This window comes from Canis lupus, chromosome 24 (genome assembly GCF_003254725.2).
Source record: "Canis lupus dingo isolate Sandy chromosome 24, ASM325472v2, whole genome shotgun sequence".
NCBI lineage: Eukaryota > Metazoa > Chordata > Mammalia > Carnivora > Canidae > Canis > Canis lupus.
In genome coordinates, this window is record NC_064266.1 from 35,621,324 (window position 1) to 35,644,841 (window position 23,518).

The following is a 23,518-nucleotide window of genomic DNA, read 5'->3' on the forward strand; positions in this document are numbered from 1 at the left end:
TCACACCCCAAGGAGCAGATAGGGAAACTGACGACAGAGTGGATAAGTAACGTGCTCCAGGTCACACAGTGGGAAGGGGAAGAGCTGAATTCAAATCTAGACTTAGCTGACGCCAGGGCCTAAACCTACCTAGAAGTACTTTATCAGAGGGGTGACCCCCGCCCCCGTCCCAGTTTACCTAGGATGGAGGGGTTTCCTGGGTGTGGAACTCTTAGTTTTGAAACCCAAGACAGTCCTAAACAAATCAGGGCAGTTGGTCACTCAGTTTACCACTCCACCTGCCAATAACAAAGACAACAAGAATAACAGTAATCGCCACTAACAACCACTGAGCTCTTCCAACTGCCAGGCTCCGAGCAAACGCCTGAAGCACGTTCTTCAGGGGATGCTCACCACAGGGTCCTGTCACATACGGGGCTTTTGTCCCCTTCTCCCCCCCACCCCCCTTCACAGACAAGGAAACTGAGGACCATGGAGGCTGTACACCCTGCCCACGGTCAGCATCAGGTAGAGGGAGCCCAGGCCCTCGGATGGCAGTAGTGACCCACTCTTCATGTCCTAAGGTTCTCGGAGCCACCACAGGGTGCCAGGAACCACGATGCACTGTGAACATTCACCCGTGGGAGACCCACGCGGCACATACATGACTTGCAACCAAACTGCGGTGGATGCAACTAGTTCGGGGATTTCTAAAATGTTAACATCTCCCTGTACTAGCTGGGTGGTCTCTGGGCAAGGCCCTGCCCCCTCCCAGCCTCGGGGCTCCTACCGCACAAAGGGGATAACGAGGACCCTCTCACAAGATTAGGATTACGGTGAGCATCCCACGGGGTCCCACTGCAGGGCTTGGGACACAGTCAAGCTCCTCCCACGGGGTCCCCCCACCGCAGGGCTCGGGACACAGTCGAGCTCCTCCCCCAGGGTCCCCCCACCCCCGGGCTCAGAACAGTCGAGCTGGCACAAAGGAAGCCCTCAATAAGCATCGGCCACCTTTAGCGGGGCCATCAGCAGTCATGGTGTTGGTATTTATTAGTATCATGAGCAATGCAGTCTTTCATGGAAACCATGGAAGCGGGGCCAGGCACATCCCCTCTTTCAGCAGCTCTGCAGGCTTGTATGGGCAGGTGACGTCAAAGGCCTAATTATGAGAAGCCAGGCCCAGCCAGCCGGGCTCTCCCGCTCAAGAACAAGCTCTGAGAAGGGGACCCCCAAGACCTGCATCCCCTGCATCAGCCACTTCCTCAGAAGCAAGGCCAGAGCAGCCACGAGGCAGCACCCAGCAGGGTCCTAAAACTATCCTTTAATGGAACCCAATGAAGTGTGGCCCTTGAGTACACGAAAGCCAAGGGCACAGTTTCAGCTCCATGGAAACTGGCTCTTACTCATATCCTGAACCCACCACTCCTCTCTCCGACTCCCCAACCCCAGACTACTTTCCCCACGGCAGCCAAAGGGATTCTTCTAAGGGGTAAGTCACCCACTACAGACTCCCTGGCCTGAAACCCTCCAGGTCCTCACTTTGGCCCTTGTGTGAGGGGCCTCCCACTCTGCTGCTTAGATCTCTTCCACCCACTCTCCCATCACTCACTCCATCCTGGTCACACTGGCCTCCTGCCTCATCCTGAAACTCGCCAAACTCATCCCTGCCTCAAGTCCTTCTTTGCACAGGTGGTTCTTTCCGCCTGGAACAGAGTGCCTCCTGCTTTTCTTACCAGGGGTGGCCCAGCATTCAGGTCCCATTTCAAGTCACCTACCTCATCAGACAGGCCTGCCCTGATCGTCAGATCCAGAACAGCCCCCAACACTCTAATTCATATCCCTGCACTGCCACATTCACAAGGCTTGTCCCTTGTAGTGTTTTCCGTATTTGTTTACTGTCCACCTCCTCCCACTTAAATGTCAGATCTATGAGAGCAGGGATTTTCTGTCTTGTTCACTGCTGCTTCCCCAGTGCCTGGCTGGGGTAATAGCAAGACTTTAAATGATATTTGCTGACAGTACAAAGACAGCAGAAAACAAGATTCCCGAAGCTTAAAGTGTGTCTAACGTGGTGTGTGAATCACCCATTCCCTCTGTGACGAGGGCTCTGAAAGAAGACAGGCAGGCCTGAGAGCTAGCAAAGGGGGATCCGAGCTGGGCGAGGGCACAGGGAGGGGACAAGCCATGGAGAGCTTTCCTGAGAAGGTACCGTGGACCCCCGCCACTGGGAGCGTGATACCCAGACCAGCAGCATGCGCCTCCCATCTCCTGGGACCTCATTAGAAATGTAGCTTCCCAGGCCCCTCTCCCCCAGACCTGCTGACCCAGAATCTGTACTTTAATTAGGTCCCCAGATGGTATGAATATATAGTAAAATTTGAGATATCCTGGTTTAGACTCAGGACGGGTGGGTAACAGCAGGCCAGTCTGGTGCGGGGTGTCCCTGGGAAACCCAAAGGCCCAAGTAGGTCTATGAAGCCACCCGTGTGTAAAACATGGATTCCCGGGATCAGGGTTAGAAAGAGCCCCAGGCCCATCCAGGGATCCTGAGCATCTTTCCTCCCGCAGGCCTGAAACAGGATCTGAGAAGCCCACAGTCAGCATATGCGGGAGGGGCGGGGGAGGGGGCTAGGAACCTGGCAGATTTGTGTGGCAGACTCCCCGAGAGCCACACCATCTGGAGCCCCTTTGTGATACAGGCAAGGGAGGATGGTGGAGAGGCAGAGAGCCAGGAATATTTATAAAGTACGGGGCGACGGGGCAAAGGAGGTGTGTGTGGAGAGAGGCAGGGGGCCACCTGTCACCAAAAACCTGCAGCAGCCCAATCCACTCCTAACCACCTGCAAGAGACAAGGCCACACACCCCAAAAACCACTGAAAATATACATAAAATCCACCTTTGCAGCAGCTCCCAGAAATCTGACCTCCTGAAAGCCAAGTCCTGAGGTCCAATCTTGGTACATGTGGTTATGGAGAAGCTGAGCCCCATCTCCATCCTGTGACAAACACAGGACCCAGGCCTGACCAGTCAGAGCTCTGGGCCCCTCAATGGGCAATCCTTGGTTCATGGATGGGCATATGACCTAAGGGAGAAGCCACAGAGCACCTGGATCCAACTATGCCTGAAGCTGTTCCTCCTAAGTGAACCCATAAAAGTCTTTTTTTTTTTTTAACTTGGGACCCTTTGAATTGGAGGTTCTGTCATTTACAATCCAAAGAGTCCTGACTCATATATCTTGATATATCTGTTAAAGCACTTATCACCCTGCATTGTCATTACCTACATGTCCATTCTCTCCTTACTGGACTGGAGCTCCTTAAGGACACACACCATTGTTTGATTTAGCTCTGATCCTGGTATTCTATATCAGAAATCTGGATATATAACATAATCTCAGGAGATAAGGAACACTGAATGTTCTTCCTCCCTTCACTCTACAAATATTTACCAAGTATCCACTAGGTGTCAGGTACTGTTTTAGGTCTGGGAATAAATGGAACAAGAGAGCTAAGAGTTCCTGCCCTCTAGAGACCAAATTTGAGTGAGTGGAGTGTAGATAATAATCAAACAAGTAAGAAAAATATAAATGCAATAGAGAAGGGAAAGGGAGCATGGGGAAGAGGTGGAATTTTTAGATGGGGAGGTCAGGGAAGGCTGCATTGAGAAAGTGAGATATCTGAGCAGAGACCTAAAGAGGTAACAAACTACAGGAATATGCAAGAGCTGCTCTAGACCAAGCAGACAGCAAGTGCAAAGGCCCTGGGGCTGGACTGTGTTAGGTATGTTTGGAGATAAGGTAGAAGTAAACGTGGGGAGTGGAAAGACGAGATATTGAAGGGCCACCTAGGGTATCTTCAGGGCAAAGGCTTTTATACTGAGTGAGATGGGAGCCACGGGAGGGTCTTAGGCAGAGGAGGAATGTGATGTGACTTACACAGGATGTGCATGCAGAACCACCTGTCAGGGGTAATAGCAGAGGGGGCCAGGGAGGACGTGACTGCACCAGTCCCAGCCAAAGGTGGCAGACACCAAGATGGCTGTTTTGAGGGGTGAGGAGTGGCTGGATTCTGGGTAGTTATTGAAGGTGGAGCAAAAGGGATTTCCTGATGTAGGATAAAAGGGGAAGAGCAGAGTCAAGATGGCCCCAAGGATGTGCCTGAGTAAGCGGGAGGCCAGAGGAGCCACTCATGAGACAGGGGCCCCTCAACGGGGTGAGCTAGAGGAAACAGAGTCTGTGATGCCCACCAGACACCCAAGCAGAGATGTCCGGTTGTCATCTGGATACAGATGCCGGGAGGTCAGGGCAGAGGTCAGCACAGGAAACAGGCCTTCGGGAAACGTCACCAAAGGGACGGCATTTACCGTGATTGAACAAGAGGACCTCAACCACGAAGGATGAGAAAAGATGGAGGAAGAGAAGGAGCGAGTCACTCCATCTCCCCGCCACTGGGCTCCCACTCCCACCAGCGCCCTGACCGTGAGCTGGGGAAGGAGCCATCAGGGGTCACAGTGACATCAGCTCCTTCTGAAATGAGCTGCTGCGGGCAGGGCGGTTCCACCTCCATCAGCTCCCTCCTCCTGGGAGAGGCCTGTAGGGCAGGGATCAGCTCCCCACCCCGCTCCACTGCCCCGCTGAGAAACTGAGGCTCACAGAGAGACGAAGGGGCGCAAAGGTGGTCTAGGGCCAACTCGGCTGGCAAAGCCACGCGGCCCGGGCCCCCAGCCGCAGACAGGACGAGCTGCTGCGAAACCCAGCTTTTCACGGACAGAAATGGAGAGACCACCCCCCACCCTGCCTCCACCCCGCCTTCCACGGCTGCCAGCGTGGAGGACGTGACAAAGGCCTGGCACACGGGAAGGGGCTGAGAACACGTCTTGGCCCAAGGCGGCACAGCGACTGCAGACGAGGAGGACAGCGCTGGCACCAAGCTGAGGGGCGGGAGGAGCAGCCAGCACCAAACTCAAGACTGGATCTCAACAGTCTTCCCGGGTCAGGGTCTCCCCTCTCCCTGGACCTGCAGGCCGGCCCCGAGCCCAGGGACACCTGAGCCTCAGCAGAGGCACCTCCCTAGGCCTTGACTGCCCTGCCTGGGAGATGGGTGGCCAGTGGAGACACGGTGTCATCATTGCGTCAGACTGGCTAGTTACCTGCTGAGCCCTTATTCTGTGCCAGACGCTGATCTAACCCAGATTCCTGACCGTGGCCCCACTGACATTTAGGCTCAGGTCGTTGCTGTGAGGGCTGCCATGGACCCTGCAGGACAGTTAGCGACAGCCCCGGCTCCTACCCACTAGAGGCCAGCAGCACCCTGCCTCCCCAGGTAGGACAGCCAAGCGTCCCCTGTGGGGGCAGAGGGCAAAAACTTCCCTCCTTTGAGAACCGCTGTCCCAGGTATGGTTCTAGGCCGGCCCGCATGTCAGCTCCATAAAGGGAAAGACCTCCATCCATTTGTTAAACCCGAGGCCTGGCTTTAACTTTTAAGGGCCCTCAACCACCCCACTATCCTGATTCTCCAGGCACCACAAGAGGAAGTCTTTGACCCAATAGTACATACACAGAGGTCTACCACACAGTGGGTAAGACGCCAGTAATTATCTTTTTTTTAATTATTAGTTTATCTTAAATTGAGAAATAATGTGTTAATTATAACTGGTGAAGCAATGCAAACCAAAAAAAAAAAAAATACAAAGATGTATAAAATATCTTCTCTGCATCCCTCCTCATTATCAGCCCAAGACGACCAAGGTTAATATTCGGGTGTGCGGGCTACTGTTTCTCCACGTTCACAAACACCCACTGAGACAGTCTTGTTGTACATGTTTTTCCTACAAAACTGGGATCACACTCTACATTTGACTCACAACTTAACCTTTCTTGCTTAACAGTACAGCATGTACAGCCCTTCCTGTCCAGAGATCAAGCTCATTCTTCTGAACAGCTGCCTGATATCCCGACACATGGATGAACAACAATCTTAGTCAGGATTTTCTCTGTTGATGTGGCTTCCCTGCCCCCTTTTTTCTGGCCATCTATTAACAAAACTGAAATAAGTATTTTTGTAACTTACGTCTCTACGTACTTTTTTCTTGGTTCTGCGGGGAGAGTCCCAACCGAACTGAATTAAAGGGTATCTGTGGATTTTTTGTCTATTTCTAAAGCCACCGCCAGACTATTTTTCCCAAAAGATACCAGTCATCAACATTCCCACCAGCATCATATGGAACTGCCTGTTTCCCAGCAGCCGCACCAGCACTGGGTATTATCACTTTGCGTGTACGAGAGTGAGAGCGCTAATGCTACCAAAGGTAATGTTGACTGGTTAGTTACTCAGCAGAAATGCCCACATAGCTCTCATTCCACAAAATAATACCAATCCAAGAGCATTCTGGACCCAAATGAGGACAGAGGATTGTCAGGAGGCAGGTTGTCCATCTACTGGGCCCTGAGATGCCTCCCTCCCAAGCCCCTCCCCATCCTCACAAGCACACTCCTGAGCCTACACTATCCTCACTTCTGAAATGGATTTCACACCCAGACGTAACAAAGATGCCTTTGTCACTAGGAAAGCAGGAGCGACTGCTGCCAGAACATTCTGGATTCTGTTCATTCAAATCTCCTTGTGTGCGGAGGAGGAGAGTAGAGTTGGGGGGAGAACAGGATGCTTCCCACTCTGGGGCTGACCTTAGGGGTAGACGCTTTGGGCAGAGCTGGAGCAGCCCCAAATTCCCCATCCTTCGCTCGCTGGTTCATTCCACAAATATTTACTGAGCGCGTATGACGTGCCGGGCACTCCAGGAAGCACTTTACATTCATCACCTCATATAATTCATCCCCACAGCCTGATAAGAGAGGAAACACCATTAACCCCATTTTACAGAGGAGAAGACCACGGCTCAATGGGATAAAGCCAGGACCTAAGGTCACACAACTAATAAATAACACAAGAGCACAGAGAAGAGGCAACTGACTTCTAACCACCCACAGAACAGCCCAGGCCCCAGCTGCCATGTTGCTCTACCCGGGGTACCACAGCAGCCTCCTCCCTCTGCCTCCACCCTATCCCTCTTTAAGTCCGTTCTCCACTGGCAGCCAAAGGGGTACTGAGAAAACTAAGGCAGATTCTGTCCCTCCTCCATCCAAAATTTCCAGGAGCCCCCACGTCACTCAAAGTGAAATACAAAATCCTGACAGTGGCCCACAAGGCCTTGCACAACCTGGCCACGGCCTCCTCACTCCCCCTGCTGCTCCTTGACTTCCCCTCCAAATCACTCTGTACCTGGCTCACTCTGCTCTCGCTACTCTGGCCTCTTTCCTGAAATATGTTCCTGCCCCAGGGCCTTTGCACTTGCTGCTCCCTGTGCCTGGAATGTTCTTCTCCCAAGACAGAAGTTAAGTCATTTTCCTCGGGTAACAATACCTAAAAGGGGCAGAGCCTGGATTTGAACTCAGGCTGTGTGACCTTGCAGAAGACAAAATGTATCCAGCAGGGTCTGCCGGAAGAGAAAAGGATGCTGTGTGACTCTGGGCAGGCTGCTGAACCTTTTTAACCTCGGTTTCGTGTATAAAATAGGCAACATAGGCCACCTTCCCTATTGGGTTCCTGGGAAGCCATACTGCTTGAGACACGTCCACTGAGCACACCACCTCATACACATGGACCCTGCACCAGTACCTGGGGTCTTCCTCCCTGGACTTAATGCTCCCTCGCTGCCATGTGGCACAGGTGGGCCCCTGGCCACTCCCAAGTCTCAGTGACCCCTGTCAGGGACAGTCACATGACCCAGGGCATGTGTCAGAGCCCACTCCAGAACACTGGACGGATCCTCCCCAGACACCAGCCAAGCAATTCCCATTTTTGCTAAGGCAGTTTGAGCTGGGCCTCCCGTCACTTGCCACCAAGCACTGCTGGCAATCAGGTTCTGCTCTCCTCTGCAACAGCAATACTCTTATTGTTCTAGTTCTGGTTCTTGTTGTTATTCTCTCAAAACCGAGATGGAGGAGAATGGAGACAGGGGAGTGGGCACTGCTGGGCTGCCCATGCAGAGCCTGACAGGGGTGGTATCCAGGCCCTGCAGTCCAAGAGGAGCTTCCTTTCTGGGGTCTGCACCCCAGGACCTCCCAAAGGAGCATAAGCACAGATCAAGATTCGGGAAGTAGGGCAGACGAATGTGGGAATCTCCAGTTCAAGACCTGACATTGCAAAAAGGAAGAGCGACTGGTGGCAGGCAGGCCCCAGGAGGTGGAAACCGGGGTGAAGGAATCACCTTTTCTAGGGGAGAACCTCCTTCACCTGTCTGCTCACCTCACAGGACCAGAGGGACACCCACACACTGGAACACTCATCTCAAGCCCAACTGCCTACAGGGACCCGACAAGTAAGGTGGTAGAGCTGGACGGTGTCCTTCATAATGGCAACGCAAGTGACATCCTCAGAAGAGCACATTTTTGCAAGTCGGACACATGTTTACTTATTAAACACATCTTTCTTCCAAAGAGAAATCTGCAGCATCCTACTTTTCTTAGAACACATGACCTTCTTTAGCTTTCGGTTTCCCGTTTGATAGAAACAAAGGTTAGAAGAAATATTCCATTGTCCTTTGAACTCTACATTTTTTTTAAAAATTTTTTTAAACCAGAAGGGCATGAGGATCCCTGGGTGGCTCAGTGGTTTAGCACCTGCCTTTGGCCCAGGGCATGATCCTGGAGTCCCCAGGATCAAGTCCCACATCAGGCTCCCTGCATGGAGCCTGCTTCTCTCTCTGCCTGTGTCTCTGCCTTTCTCTCTCTGTGTCTCTCATGAATGAATAAATAAAATATTTTAATAAATAAATAAATAAAATAAACCAGCAGGGCAAGCATAAAGATAAATGGCAACCACCAGGGATCCCTGGGTGGCGCAGCGGTTTGGCGCCTGCCTTTGGCCCAGGGCACGATCCTGGAGACCTGGGATCGAATCCCACATCGGGCTCCCGGCGCATGGAGCCTGCTTCTCCCTCTGCCTGTGTCTCTGCCTCTCTCTCTCTCTCTCTGTAACTATCATAAATAAATAAAAATTAAAAAAAAAAATGGCAACCACCATTTGGTTTCAATTTCAGGGACATCAGGGAAGAGTAGGGAGTGTGGCAAAGTGAAGATTACACTCCCTGTCTGAAGGGAACAGCTGCCATTCAGCTCCAGCCAAGCCCTCCCTATAGGAATATTAACTTGGTGTAGATAGATTTTTCTGATTAAAAAGCCAGAAATACAGATTCTTGTATGAAATATCTTATTTTTTTTTCAATGTTGGCATCTAACAAAAATCTTTCAAACACTGTCCAGGCCTAACAAAATTGACTTACGGGTCTGATGCGGCATGAGGATCTCCAGCTGCAAACCCAAGGTTCTATGGACCCATGGACCATGAATGAGATTAAGCAGCTCTGCTCTCATCACATCTGTGTCCTCAACAGCTAGCACAGGACCTGGGCCCACAGCAAGGACCTCCCCACCCCAATATACACACACACACATACACACACATCCCACTTATGGTAACTAAAGTCAGAGTCTGAGAGTGATCCCATGGAATCCTGTGGGCACGCAGGAGCCCTCGACTCATCTGAACACAACTTAAGCCTCCGCTATCCTCCAAGGTGTCTTAGCTGTTGGACAAAAGCAGAAGAATCATAGGACAGGAGCCAGGAAACCTGCATTCAAATTCCATCTCAGCCACAAGCTCACCTGGTGAACCTGGGCCAAGTCAGGCTCAGAAAAGCTCTGGGTCTCAGTTTCTCCTTCTGGAAAATGAGACGAATGAGTGAGATGATGTCTTGGTCTCTTCCAGCTCTTACAGTCTGATTCTAGAACTCTAGCTGCCAGTGACTTCTTTGGGTTAGCAAAAACCAAAAGGTTTGAACCAAGGCTTCTTCAGCCCTCAGTTACTGAATGGATGAGAGAACTGGCAGCTTGAACAAAGACGATGCACATGGTCTGCCACTTTGAAAAACTGGAAACCATGTAAGCTCTCAATCTAAGATGAATGTTTAAGTAATAATAATAATAGAAGCACCTGAGTGGCACAGTCAGTTAAGTGTCTGACTCTCGGTTTTGGCTCAGGTCGTGATCTCAAGGTCATGAAATCGAGCTCCGCGTCAGGCTCCACGCTCACCATGGAGTCTGCTTGGTATTCTCTCTCCCTCTCTCTCTGTCCCTCCTACTCATGCTCGCTCTCTCTCCTAAATAAATAAATATTTTTTAAAAAGTAAAATAATAATAACTGCATTCATGTAATATTTCATGTTATATCAGTAGAATGACTAGAGTCTAGCTAATACACATGAAGCACCTACCTACCAGGTGCCGGGCAGTGTTATGCAAGCTTTACAGATGTTATCTCGTCTCATTCACCCGCTGACCAAGGAGGTGGCACTATTTCAGGAGAGAGGACACTGAGGCATGCACGGGTGAAGCAGATGGCCCTCGATGACACTGCCACTAAGCAGCCAGGATCCAATCTAGGCAGCGGGGAGCCCATGTTTCATTACAAAGTCCCCACATTTCATTACAAAGCCATCAAAGACTCGGTAATGAAGATGTGTTGGTGCAAACTTGGGAGGAATCCCCCAGAAGGGCCCAGAGAAGAAAGACACCGTATGTGCAGTGGGGTTGCTCCCAGGCTAAAACAAATGCAAAGAATAAGGAGGAAATGTAACAAAAGGTGACACTGACTGTCTGGAAGGGTACTTATTTCCCAATGTGAGTGTGAGGGCAGCAAAGATGGCCAACACACGGCGAGCGTCCCTGGGAGCCAGCACCATGCCTGGTGAATCCTTTCTCCTCAGCAGCCAGGGGAGCGCAGCTTTGCCTGCCTGGATGGCGGTACCCCCGGCATCCACAGCAGGCCCAGATGCCCAACAGGTGCTCGATGAAATGTGTAGGAAGATACAAGCCTATCAGGTAGGAACAGCAATGTCCCCATTTTACTGCTAAGTAAACTGAGGCCCAAAAGTCAGCCACCCAAGATCACAGAGCTGGGAAGTGGTGGCCAAGGACAAGCATTGGCAGAGCGCCATGTTAGCAAAGAGTTTCTACTTAGCCACACAAGGGGTCAAAGTCACCAAAGGGACATGGTCTAGGTAGGACTAAACCCTGGAATGGGAATGGCAGGGGAGGGGGACCAGGTATAAAGGGCATTTTGGGGGAAATGGGTGAAATCTGAATATAGATGACAGATTGTATAAGTTACTATTGATGTTAACTTCCCTGATTTTGTTCACTATATTGTGGTTACATTAAGAAATTGTCTGTGTTTGTTCTTTTTTTTAAAGATTTTATTTATTTATTCATGAGAGACACAGATAGAGAGAGGCAGAAACACAAGCAGAGGGAGAAGCAGGCTCCATGCAGGAAGCCCAATGCAGGACTCGATCCCAGGACACCAGGATCATGACCTGAGCTGAAGGCAGGCGCTCAACCCACTGAGCCATCCAGGAGCCCCGAAAGTCTGTATTCTTTTTTTTTTTTTTTTTAAGATTTTATTTATTTATTCATGAGAGACAGAGAGGCAGAGACATAGGCAGAGGAAGAAGCAGGCTCCCCACAGGAAGCCCGACACGGAACTAGATCCCGGCTCTCCAGGATCATGCCCTGGGCCGAAGGAAGGCACCAAACCACTGAGCCACCCGGGGATCCCTGAATGTCTGTGTTCTTAAGAGATACATGCTGCATCACTTAGGGGCATCACGTCTGCAATTATTCTCAAATGGATCAAAGTCATAATAATTACAATCACGTACGTGTGTGCACGCACACATAGGCATCTATGCGGGGCAGGGGGAGACAGGTGGGAGGGGGAAAGAATGGGGAGAATTAAAAGCAAATGTAGCCAACAGCTAATGATTTGGTGAGTCTGTCAAAACAAAAAGTTACCCAGAAATTAACTTTAAAAAAAAATGTGTGAAAGTGCCCATAAATACAGCACACCAGGGTTTTGTGTCTGGTCCTCTGCACGTATGTAGAAATACATAATACATATCACCAGGTATACATACACACAAAATATTTTACCATACGTGGCTCCATAAAAGAGCGCTTGTAGCTGAATGGGCACGAGGGAATGTGCTTTTGACACATACCCCGCCACTGTATTTATTACCTTTGTGATCAAGGGGAAATAAATCTCCAAAACCACCCAGCAGCAGTCTGGCCAGCCGTCAGCTGGTGGCTGGGACCACACAGAGCTCCCTCTGCCCTCCTGGTGTGGTGAGGGCAGAAGGCCAAGGACACCAGTCTGCAGTCACTCCCCACCCTGGGGTCCGCGCTCCCCAAAGTCAAGGCCACTCATTGAGAAAGTAGCAGGAACTAGACTGTGCCTCATTCATCCCCTTTCCACTCATGCACTCCCTTGCCTGAAGCAAACACAGGTGGGGATTTATCCCCAGGCACAGTGGACAGGAGCCCTCAGCCCACACCCACCTTTGGTCATGTTAGGGAACATCAGACTGTCTTATTCCCAGGTCCCCAAAAGTCTGCATAAAAGTAGTTAGCAGTTATATAAACCTAGACAATTATGTCCTCTTATAGAAGAAAACATACACATGTATCCAGAGGAAGAGAAAATCTTTTCATTCAACAAATATTTAATGAGCACCTACTATGTGCCAGGCATTGTTCTTGGTGCCTGACAAAATGATTGGGACAGACAGAAGTGCTCTGTCCTCTTGGAGCTGACACTGGGGTGAGTGAGACAAACAATAAACAGTAAGTCAGCCAACCACCTAGTGTGTCAGGTGCTGGAGAACAATCTTGCAGGGAAGGGGAAGGAGATAGGAAGCGGTGAGGTGAGGCTTGTCATCAAAGGACTTCCTGGGGAACAGGCCACAGTGAGCCACGGGGATACAGGGATACCGGGGAAGAGCACTGCAGATGGAACCAGGGAGAAGACCACAAGGCAGGAGAAAGGGCACGTGGGGCTGGTGGGGAGGCCGTGGGAGCAAAAGGAGATCCTGGAATTAGGTAGCGGCGATAATTGCACAAACTTTGCGAATTATACTCAAAACCACTGAATCACACACTTTGAAAGGGTGAGGTTTATGGTGCATGAATCATACCTCAATTAAGGGGAAAAAAAAAACTCTATGAGAAAGAAGAAGAGAGACTAACAGAAGAGTAGACCACGGGACAGATGGTGCAGACTTTCGGGGCGTCCTGAGGATGTCGCTCCTACTCTGAGGGCTCGGAGCAGCGGCGCTCACTGGGCCCCTCCGGCTGTACGGGGAGGAGACTGGGGCAGGCCCGGTAGGGCAGGGCAGGCAACAGTCCTGGCCACTTCTCGGTCATGTGTCCTGGGGCAAGCCACTTCACCCTCAGTGCCTCAGTCTTCCTCACCTGTGAAGTGGATTTGAAAACTATGTTCTCCTCCCCAACCACGGGTCAGAGATGAAAACTGATATCACGCAGGAAGGTGTTGTCAAGGTGGCTAGGAGTCGGTAGAGGCAATGGCACTGCCAAACAGTTTTTAATCATGTAAATTAGTTTCCTCAACAGAAAACAGGGGGTGCCTTCCCCTCTCACAGGAAGCAGAGACCTATCATATATCAACAGTCCTCTCACCAGCGGCCACCCGCACAGCCTGTTTACACCCTGGCCATAAACAGGGACCCAAACTCCTCTTCGGGTGTGGTCAGCTCAGACACAGCACTCACATGGAGGCTGAGGCCCAGACAGGGGATGGAAATAGCCCTGGATCACATGGTAGCCTTCCCAGAAGGTCCGGGGATCTGCCTGGGGAGAGGAAGGTATGGTTCTCCCTTCTTCCTTCCTGGATGAGTGGCCACGCCAGAGGCAGGAGGTGGCTGCTGAGATCTTGGGAGGAGCTCCATGCAGCATGATTTTCAGATCATCAGTTAGACCATGCCACACCCCTGCTGAAAACCCTCCAGGGGCTCCTCACCCCACTAAGAATAAAACATAAAACGCTAAGCACCTGGGTGTCTCAGTGGTTGAGTGTCTGTCTTTGGGTCAGGGCATGATCCTGGGGTCCTGGGATCGAGTCCCACATTAGGCTCCCTACAAGGAACCTGCTTCTCCCTCTGCCTATGTCTCTGCCTCTCTCTGTGTGTCTCTCATGAATAAATAAAATCTTAAAAAAAAAAAAAAAAAACCAAAGTGCTCACCATGCATGCGTCCCATACCACATCAACTTCATCTCCCCAACTCCGCTATCCTGGCCTCCTGCCATTCCTCAAACAAGCCAAGCATGGTCCTGCCTCAGGGCCTTTGCACATGCTACCCCCACCACCTGGAACACATTCCTCTCGACTTTCTCTACAGCTGGCTCCTTCTCAACCCCAGGACTCAGCTCAGATGTCACCTCTTCAAACAGGCCTTCCTTGACCACCCATCTCAAGTAGATGCCACCATCCCCATCACCAACATATCCTCATTTTATTTCCTTCTTGGTGCATGCACTCCCCAGCTGAGTAGACTTAAACAAGTCACTCAGTATCACTGGGCCTTAGTTGCCCCATCTGCAAAATCGACATAAGGACTGTTGCAAAGGTTCAAAGAGATAATCCATACAAAGCACTTAGCTCAGCACGTAGTAGGGCCTCAGTGAAGTTATCTTACATCTTGTTGCCACCTTCTCAAGTGATCTCTCTTTGTATTGTCTGAAGATTCCGCAAGGGTAGGGACCTTGTCCATCTCGTTCTGACCATGCGCCAGGACCCGGCCCAGTGTCCATTTGTTGAATGAATAAGTAAATCCATGAATGAAAGCGCCGACTGCCCATAGCCCAGCCTGGCCCTGGCCTTGCTACTGCAAGGAGCGAGCAGCTCCTTACAGGAGCCAGCCACTACCCGCCTGCAAGGGGGAAAATACAAGACCCCAGATCCTGGTGGCTCATGGCCACCTGCTTCCACCAGACTTTGGTGGCCCTCGGCCCGCCAGCCTGAAATAGCCTTGCCTCGGCTGGCCCAGACACAAGGGATCGTCTGTCAGTTCCACCCTGGGGAAGGAATCAGGCGGGTAAACACAGATTGAGTATCTGACCACAAGACAAAAGAGGGGCAAGCAGATTCCCCTCCTGGTCCTCATGGAGCCAAGAAAATAAAAATAAACTTAAAAATCTACACAGGGCTAAGAGGCTGGAAGACTTCCCTTCTTCCTCAGGGCTTCCTCTCAGATAACAGGAGAGCCTGCGGCAGGTACTGGGGTGGCCCTGACCTTGGCTCAGCGCTCCGCTCGGCAGCCTCTTCCCATGGACGACTGCACCTGCTCCTCGTGGCAATCCGGTCAGGGGCCCCATCACCTCCATTCCGCAGACGGGGAGACCAGAGCTCTGGGAGGCAAAAGGGCTTACCCAAGGTCACACAGGGGCAGAGCTGGGATTCGAACCCAGGCCGCTTGGATTCTAGAATCCGTGCTCCCAACCACGAACCTGAGACATCCTGCTGCACGAAGCGCAACCATATCCTGCCACTCAGGTAAGCACATACACACAGCGATTCCTTATGTTTCTGCACATGCACATACATGCCCTGAGACGGTCTGAAAGCAGAGCCAGTGGTCAAAGGAGGTTTAGCCCAGTGGTTCGCAGCCAGGGGTTATTCTATCCCGAGGGACATGCGGCAATATCTGGAGACATTTTTTGACTATCAGTATTGAGGGAGGGGGTGCTAAGGTATCTAGTGGGTAGAGACCAAGGCTACTGTTAAACATCCCGCAATGCACAGGACAGCCCCCTACACCAGAGAGTGATCCCACCCCAATACTTCAGGAGTGCCATGGGTTGAAATATGGAAGGATTAGCCCCAGCCCAGCAGCTAGGGCTGAAATGTCCCCTGTGGAACCTCTTTGAGAGGTACCTTTGCGCCAGGCTAACACACAAACCCTGAGAGTGCCTCTCCCAGAACTCTGAGGATGGAACCCTGACTGGCTGCAGGGCCACCACCCTTGACCAGAGCTTATGTCCCTCTAGGGACCAGAACTTCTGCAGGGGGTCCCTCTAGGGTCTCACCTGCAAAACAAGGAGACTCAGAACCCCCCTTCCCCGCCAGCTTGCTCTCAAGTCCTGTGTCCCCAGAACTCTGGGGCAAGAACCAGCTCTGGCCCCACCCTGTGCCCAGGGAACAAGGCACACTGGTTTGAGGACCAGGCCACCCTGATTACCCGCCTCCTGCCGGGATTCTAGCCAGAGAGCTGGCGGCTGTTGGAAAAAAAGAAATCACAAAAATCGGACACGCTAAGTTTTTCTACAGCCAGGCATGACTCGCTTCAGATACAACTCTTGCAAAAGCAAGGAGTAGGGGGGTTGGGGGTGGGGGCTCTGTGAAGCAAAGAGGATGTGGGTTTCTAGATCCGAGGGAGTGGCCCAAGCTTGACAGGTCTTCTCATCAGGGGCCTTTGATAAAGAGGGACACCCTCTGAGAAAGGGATGCCCTGAAGTCTCCAAAGGCCTGGGACACCAACTCCATCCATCTCTTTTTTAAGCAACAGATAAATGGTTACGAAGGAAAACACCCAATAATAGTGAATGGGCGTCCGGGATGCTCATGTGAAGAACACGCTCATTCAAATGCATAGGATGTTGCACCTCAGTTGGGTCATCCTTCCCCGCAGGACAAGGGCCACATTTGCCCTGTTGACAGCTGCATTCTCCTGGCCTAGAATGCTGTTTAGATTCAACAGCAGGTGCTCCCAAGCTACCTGCACACTGAGAAAGGCAATCTAATTTCTTTTCGGATTTCCCTATGCATAGCTCTGTGTCTCCTGCACAAAAGATGCCCCCCACCCCAACTCGTGCTGACACTGAGGTTTTTATCATCAAAAGATTTTCCCTGACTTCCTAATGATGTCTGGCCCAATACAAAGTGGTCTGGCCCAGGCGCTCCAGAATCCTAAAGCTCTGATAATTTGAACCTTTGGGCTTAATTCTTGTCCACGTGGGCAGCCAGAGGTCGCACAAAGGCAGTAAACTCTGGTCATGAGCACAGCATCATCTTGGGCAGTTCAGAAGAGCAGTAAAGATTGTGGGCTATGCAGCCATACTATCTGGGTTTCAATCCCAGCTCTTTTAGGCTGTGTGACCTTGCAAAACTGACTTGGCCTCTCTGTGCCTTGGTTTCATTTGTAAAATGGGAAGCAGGATACCTAGCACTTTTGAGCTGATACACCGAGAATGCTTTACACAGGGCTTGCAAACATTTAGTACTTTCTAAGTGTTAGCAAATTATTATTTAACACTGCTGTTACATTACGCTAATAATCATGTTGAAATACAGTTCTTTCTGTCAGAGTTTTGTAACATATATTCACATACGTACGTATAATTTTACATGAAAACAATATTACAAGTGAGGTTTCTGAGTACATTTTTTCCTTTATTATCTTCCTGCTTGCCTTTCTCCACAAGATATACATTCTTGTGTCCTTTTCCATAAGCTGCTATAATGTCATACATATGATGGACATGTGTATGTTATGATCACTGCTTATTTTTCCAAAGCAGAATTGTATTATATACACTTCTCAGCATCCTACCTTTTGCAACACACTGTCGTGAAAAAATCCCCAAAGTCACTTGGTAGGTCATTCTGTTTCAGAAACTGCAGAATTGGGGATCCCTGGGTGGCTCAGCGGTTTAGCGCCTGCCTATGGCCCAGGGTGTGATCCTGGAGTCCTGGGATCGAGTCCCACATCGGGCTCCCTGCTTGGAGCCTGTTTGTGTCTCTGCCTCTCTCTCTCTCTCTCTCTCTCTCTCTCTATGTGTGTCTCTCATGAATAAATAAAATCTAAAAGAAAGAAAGAAATAAAGAAACTGCAGAATTTAAAATGCACCCCCCCCCCCAACCTCTGGCATTTCTCTCTAGAAGTGAGACTAAGAGCAAAGACTCTTAAAAGGAAAAAAAAAAAAAAACAGTGACAACACAAAACCACAGTTTCTTGTTTTGGCAAGCAGAGCTCCAATGAGAAGAGAAGCTCTGGTCTCCTAACCCCAAAAAAGCAGAACCACAGAAAGCATTCTGGGAGCTTTCTGCCGACACCCCCTGATCCTCAGGGACCCTGGTCCAGCCGATCGAGCAGACCTTGTGGGGACCTGGGAGTGACAGAGGTCTCTGCCCCCGGCCAAGGGGAGCCCTTTGGGGGCCTGCTGACCAACCCTCATCCAGGGGTCACTCTATCATCCACCCAGGCTCCCCTGTCTTCTCACCACTGCCTGGCTGGCACATCCATCATAGGATGCGTTAGCACCTGCCCCTGAGGTCTCCCCACTTGCAGGCAGGGATCCAAAATCAATCCAACCAAGGGGGAGGTGGGCCCAAGGTTCAATTAGCCTCCTCTATAAGTGGGGGGGTGGGGGAGAGGAGACCGTGAACCACAAACAGACAACCTCCTCTGACCCCCAATGCTGCACATCCCTGGAAAAGCCACCATAGCATAGTGAGCACAAACTGTGCCTGGAACAGTTCTAACAGCCTGAATGAGCCTCACAACACCCCCTACGACACAGGTGCTATACTGTTCCCGTTCTACAGACGGTGCAACTGAGGCACTGAGCAGGCTGGCAACCAGAGCTCCACACTGAACTCTCACTTCATGAACAGACACTGAGCGCAGAGGAAGACCCTGGTAGCCTGCCACTTCCATCCCTTCTAGAATCCTGCCTGTTGTGCAGAAGACAGAACAGGAGCCGCAGAGGGGATAAGTAGCCAGAGGAAGCACAGGAAGAGGATCAGGGTCACCCAGACCTGGGTTCGAATCTCAGTTCTGCCACCTTGATAAATGATGGTCCAAGCCCTTTCTGAGCCAGAGACAGTCTGTGAGGTGGTGAGGACATGAGCTCTGGGGCGGGCGGCCTGGGGCCAGATCCTGGCACTGCTGTCTGCGTGAGCCAGGGCAGTCCGCTTAAACTACCTCCACCACAATTTCCTCATCTGTCAGCGGGGTGACAACACTCCCCTCCTAGGGATACTGGAAAGATTAAATAAGTTGATACACGCGAAGTGCCCAGTGCCCAGAACGGCGAGTAAGGAATCAGTGTCAGCTCTGACCCGCTAACAACTGTAACTGCTCTTATCACTGTGAACACTGCCCAAGAGCACACCGGAGCACCCAACACAGCCAGGGCTTCTCAGTGTTGAAATCCAAGGTTCTGAGTCAAAACCCAGGGCACTTTCTCCCACATTCTCTGTGGTATCCCCCGCGAAAGATCCAGTATCTCTGCAAGAGGGCTGTCCTTGCCTTCCTGTGACTCTTACATAAACACACATAAAACACAGCATCAGTCCCCCCCTTGGAGATGAGGAGGGATGAAACCAGTTCCTGAAGGCGGCAGAGGGGAAAGATGGGGAGATTCTGAAGGAACCACAGAGCCCCAGAACCGGAACAACAACAAAATAACAAACCACTGGTTCCGGAGTTTTAGACAGTCAAAAGGAAATTTACTCAGGGTCCTTGTCCTCCTTTCAGTGCTGACTCAGACCTCACTTCCTCCAGGCAGCCCTCCCTGACTACTCCTGCTCACTAAAAGCTAGACTCCTATAGCCCTAATCACCTGTATTATTTCATCATCATATAACAGAATAATTAATGATGATAACTCAAATTTATACGCCATACTACCTGCCAGGCACTGTTCTAAGTGCTTTATATACACATAACTAACTTATCCTCTTAAAAACCGTGCAAGACAAGATCTATAATCATCTCCTATTTTACAGATGAGGAAAGTGAGGCTCAGAAAGATTAAGCCACTTGCCTAAGGTCATACAGCCGAAAGACTCAACCCAAGGAGTCTAGCTCCAGAGCCCAGCCTCCTACTTGAATGTCTGTAAACATCCACTCTGCCACCATCAACTAGACTGTCCCCTCCTTGAGGGCAGGAACCTAGAGCTGGCCTTTCTGCACCTCCCACATTTCTCAGTCATTTCTACTGATAGCAGGACCTTAAAACTAGTGACACAGGAAGGCCAGGGCAGCCCTTGCAGACCCGCCTCTGCCCCATGGAATTAAAAGCTGGGAGGGATTACGGAGCATTCTTCCCTTACCAAGTATAAAGGCTCGGAGGAGAGAGTGGGAAGATAGAACAACCTGCAGGCTGCCAGCCTCGCTGCGTGGAAAGCCTTGGTAATTAGCAGTTCCTGAAGCTAAGCCCTGGGTTTTCAAAACTAAAAGGCCTTGGGTTGTTTAGGGGGCATTTCTGATGGAGCAAAACAAGAAAGGCCTCCTGTGGCTCACAAACAAGGTATGGCTGGTCAGGTTACACAATCAGTCTGTTTCTGGCACCAGCTTGGGGACACCCAAAAGGACAAGGCAGAAAAGAAGCCTGGATTCTCCTCCCCTTGGTTTACAGGAGGAGAAACTGAGGCCAGGGCAAGTAGTGTGACTGGTCCAAGAACCAGCTCATCTCGGACCTGACGGGTCAATCACAACAAAAAGTGATAAACTCAATAATATGGAAGTAGGGGAATCTTCTTTTCTCCCCCGCTCTTTAATAATAAGAATGGTTGATTCCAATCAATTTCCATTATTGCAGCAACCTTTGACTCTTCGAGTGGACAATTTAAAACCACAGTTAACTCCACCACAATCTGTCTCTGTTCTGAAACGCACCACATTAGGTGTGGGCGTGGGAGGAGAGGTGTATTTTCTTACCCATTAATATAAAAATTGGTTTGTCTTCTGAGGAACAGGGAGTGGTTCAGAAGGAGAAGTAAGGAGTTCCCTAGAATTTGACATTGCTCAGAGATATCAGAGCTGTCTACATCTTTGTATCTGAAACTGCCAGCTTCAAACTGAACAGATTCCTTTTCTTTTCGGGGTTTTTTGTTTTTGTTTTTTTTTTGTAGTTGTTGTCTTTTGTTTTTTTAACTATGAGCGCGGCAGAGATGGGAAAGAAATGCCAACCCTGCCTTATTCTCACAGACCTTTCTAGAAGGGTCCTTTAGCCAAATGGTTTTCAATGCCCCCACGCAACTCCCCAGCCTCCCACACACACACACACACACACACACACACACACACACACACACACCTCTTTTCAGAGAGAAGGGCTCTCTCCTCTCTGAGATGCAAGCAGGACCTCGCACAGCCTCCTCTGTACCTCTAAGCCAATGGGGACCCCAGAGGATGCCAGCGGTTCCCTCTGTCTCCCAGGAACTGGGAGCTGCAGAGCCTGGCTCTGGGGTCTCCAAAGGAACCACCACCGCCCCCACCAGCTCTTCCTGAACCGGATTAAAAGACTTCCTAGAGCCGAGAAGGGAGTAAATGAGGTCCCAGCAGGAGGCACGGAGATTAAAGCCCTCAGAGTCTCCTAACTTCCAGCGAGGCTTGGCTGCAGGCCCACCCCCTCCGCCCCTGGCCACTTTTCTCACTTCCTAGGAGAGTGGGGAAGTGGCCCCTTCCTCCCTCTCACAGGGAGAATTTTTAAAAAGGAAAAAAAGAAGAAAAAAAAAAGAAAGAAAACACACACGCACGGCACAGGAGTTTAGAGCACCGGCAGGGGCTGCCCTGGTTCAAAGAGCCGGTATCCCCAATTCACCAGCTGCGTGATTCCGGGCCAGTTACTCAATCTCCCTGGCGCTAAACTCTCTCATCTAAAAAAAATGGGGTAAATACCCGTGTTTACCCCATTCATGGGTGTTCATGGGCGCTTGGAGGGCTGGAGGCGCCCGCACGGGCAGCGCTCGACTGCGACTTCGCAGGGTGACGCCTTGGTCTTGGCGCTCAGGGCTGGGGGTGGAACCTGGGCCGCCAAGTCGTGAGTTCGAAACCCGCCCTCCCCGAGCTGCCCCGAAACACGGCGTCCCGGGGAAGGGACGCGGGCCCTACCCGGGGTTCGCTGGAGGTCCGGGCGCTCCGGGCCCCGGGGGGTCGAGACTGGCCTGGGGGGGGCGCTCCGGGTGCCCGCGGGCCGGCCGGGAGGAGCAGCCGGCGGCGCCCAGGTGCCGAGGAGACCCCGGGGAGCCCGAGCTGCCGCCGCCTGGGTCCCGGAGCCCCGGCCTCAAGGAGGCAACTAATTTTAAAACTATTCGAAAGGCGGGGAGGGGGGAGAAAAAGACAAAAGGGCAGCGCGCGGCGGGGCGCGGGAGTGCGGGAGACCCCTCGGCGCGGCGGGCGGGAGGCGACGGCCCGGCGCGCGGCAGCGGGGTCGCGCCCCCCGGGACCCCCGCGACCCCCGGGCCCCCCGCGGCCCCCCGCGACCCCCCGCGACCCTCGGCCCCCCCCCGCGCCCCGCGCCCCGCCGAGACCGCGCCGCAGGCAGTGCTGGCCCCGCCGACACTCACCGACTGCAGGAAGCGCAAGGTGCCCACGTAGTCCCGCTCGGTGCCCAGGATCTCGTTGAGGACGCACAGGCGGAGGCGCAGCTGGCGCTCCGAGTCCCGGGCGGCCGCGCAGGGGCCGGAGCCGGGCGCAGCGGCGCCGGGGCCCCGGGGGTCGGCAGGGGCGGCGTCCGCAGCGCCGTGGCCGCCGGGGTCGCCGCCGCCGGGGGCCTCCATCCTGGCGCGGCCGCGCCGCCCGCTCCTTCCCCGCGCGAAGGTCGCGCCGAGCGGCGGCTCAGGCGTCCCGGAGCCCCATCCCGGACGGGGCGCGCCGGCGGGCCGGGCTCAGCGGCGGGCCCGGCGCCTGTCGCGGCGGGCGGGAGGCACTGGGGGCGGGCGGCCCGCGCCGGGGGCGGAGGCAGCGCGCGGAGGCCGGCCCAGGGCGGGAGGGGGCGGGAGGGGCGGCCCTCGGGGCTCCCAGACGGCGGGCCCCGCCGCCGCCGCCGCCGCCGCCGCCGCCCCCGCCGCCCAGGGAGCGTCTGCCAAGTGCCACGCCGCGCTCCGGCCGCACAGGCGCTCCGCGCGCTCCCCGGGCCCCCTGAGCCGCGCGCGGCGCTCGGCGGCTACGTCGGAAGCTCGGAGCGGCCGCAGCCCGGGAGGGGGCGCCCGGGATGGAGCCCTCCGGCGGGGCCGCCGCGCACGCCCGGGACCCCGAGGCGCCGCGCACGCCGCCGCCCGCGCGCCCACCCCGCGCCCCGACGCCTGGCCCCCTCCCCGCCGCGGGCTGCGCCGCCCCCGCCCCCCGCGCGCCCACCCCGCGCCGCCCGCGCTCGCAGGTCCCGCCGCCGCCGCCCCCCCCCGCCCCGGCCAGACCCTGGGCCACGACCTTGGGAAGGGAGGCGCGCGTCTCTCTGTCCTTCCCTCGCTCGCCCCTTCCTTCCCTTCTTTCGGAACTTCTTTGCCCCCAGGAGACGACCCTGCCTCTTCCACCTTTCCCGGAGGAAACTATTATCTGCTCTCGAGTTCCTTATCGAATAGCAGCTGCTCCCCCACCCCCACCCCCACCCCGGGATAAGGCCTTGGGAAACCGGCCGCTAGTCCGGGCTGCTCCGTGTGACCTTGATCCGCAGCGGAACCGCTGGACAAATGCCCCCACCTGCCTCCCAGGAAGGTGTGCAGAGGTGCTGAGCTCTGGGGCCCAGAGCAAGCGGCTCAGGTGCGAATCCCATCTCCCTCACTTGCTAGTGGGTGACCTTGGGCTTGTGTCCTTGCCTCAAGAGCCTTGGTGTTCTCATC

The 23,518-nt window shown here is 52.9% G+C and overlaps 1 protein-coding gene across 1 annotated transcript in view; it reads right to left on the reverse strand.

The window, feature by feature from the left end:
• Positions 1-22,474, reverse strand: part of PREX1 (phosphatidylinositol-3,4,5-trisphosphate dependent Rac exchange factor 1) — a 178,667-nt gene extending 156,193 nt beyond the window's left edge. Inside the window, exon 1 of the mRNA XM_025470351.3 lies at positions 22,247-22,474. Coding sequence (XP_025326136.1) covers positions 22,247-22,459 — 213 coding nt within the window. The 5' untranslated portion in view covers positions 22,460-22,474. The remainder of the gene's footprint in view (positions 1-22,246) is intronic.
• Positions 22,475-23,518: the final 1,044 nt, after the last annotated feature.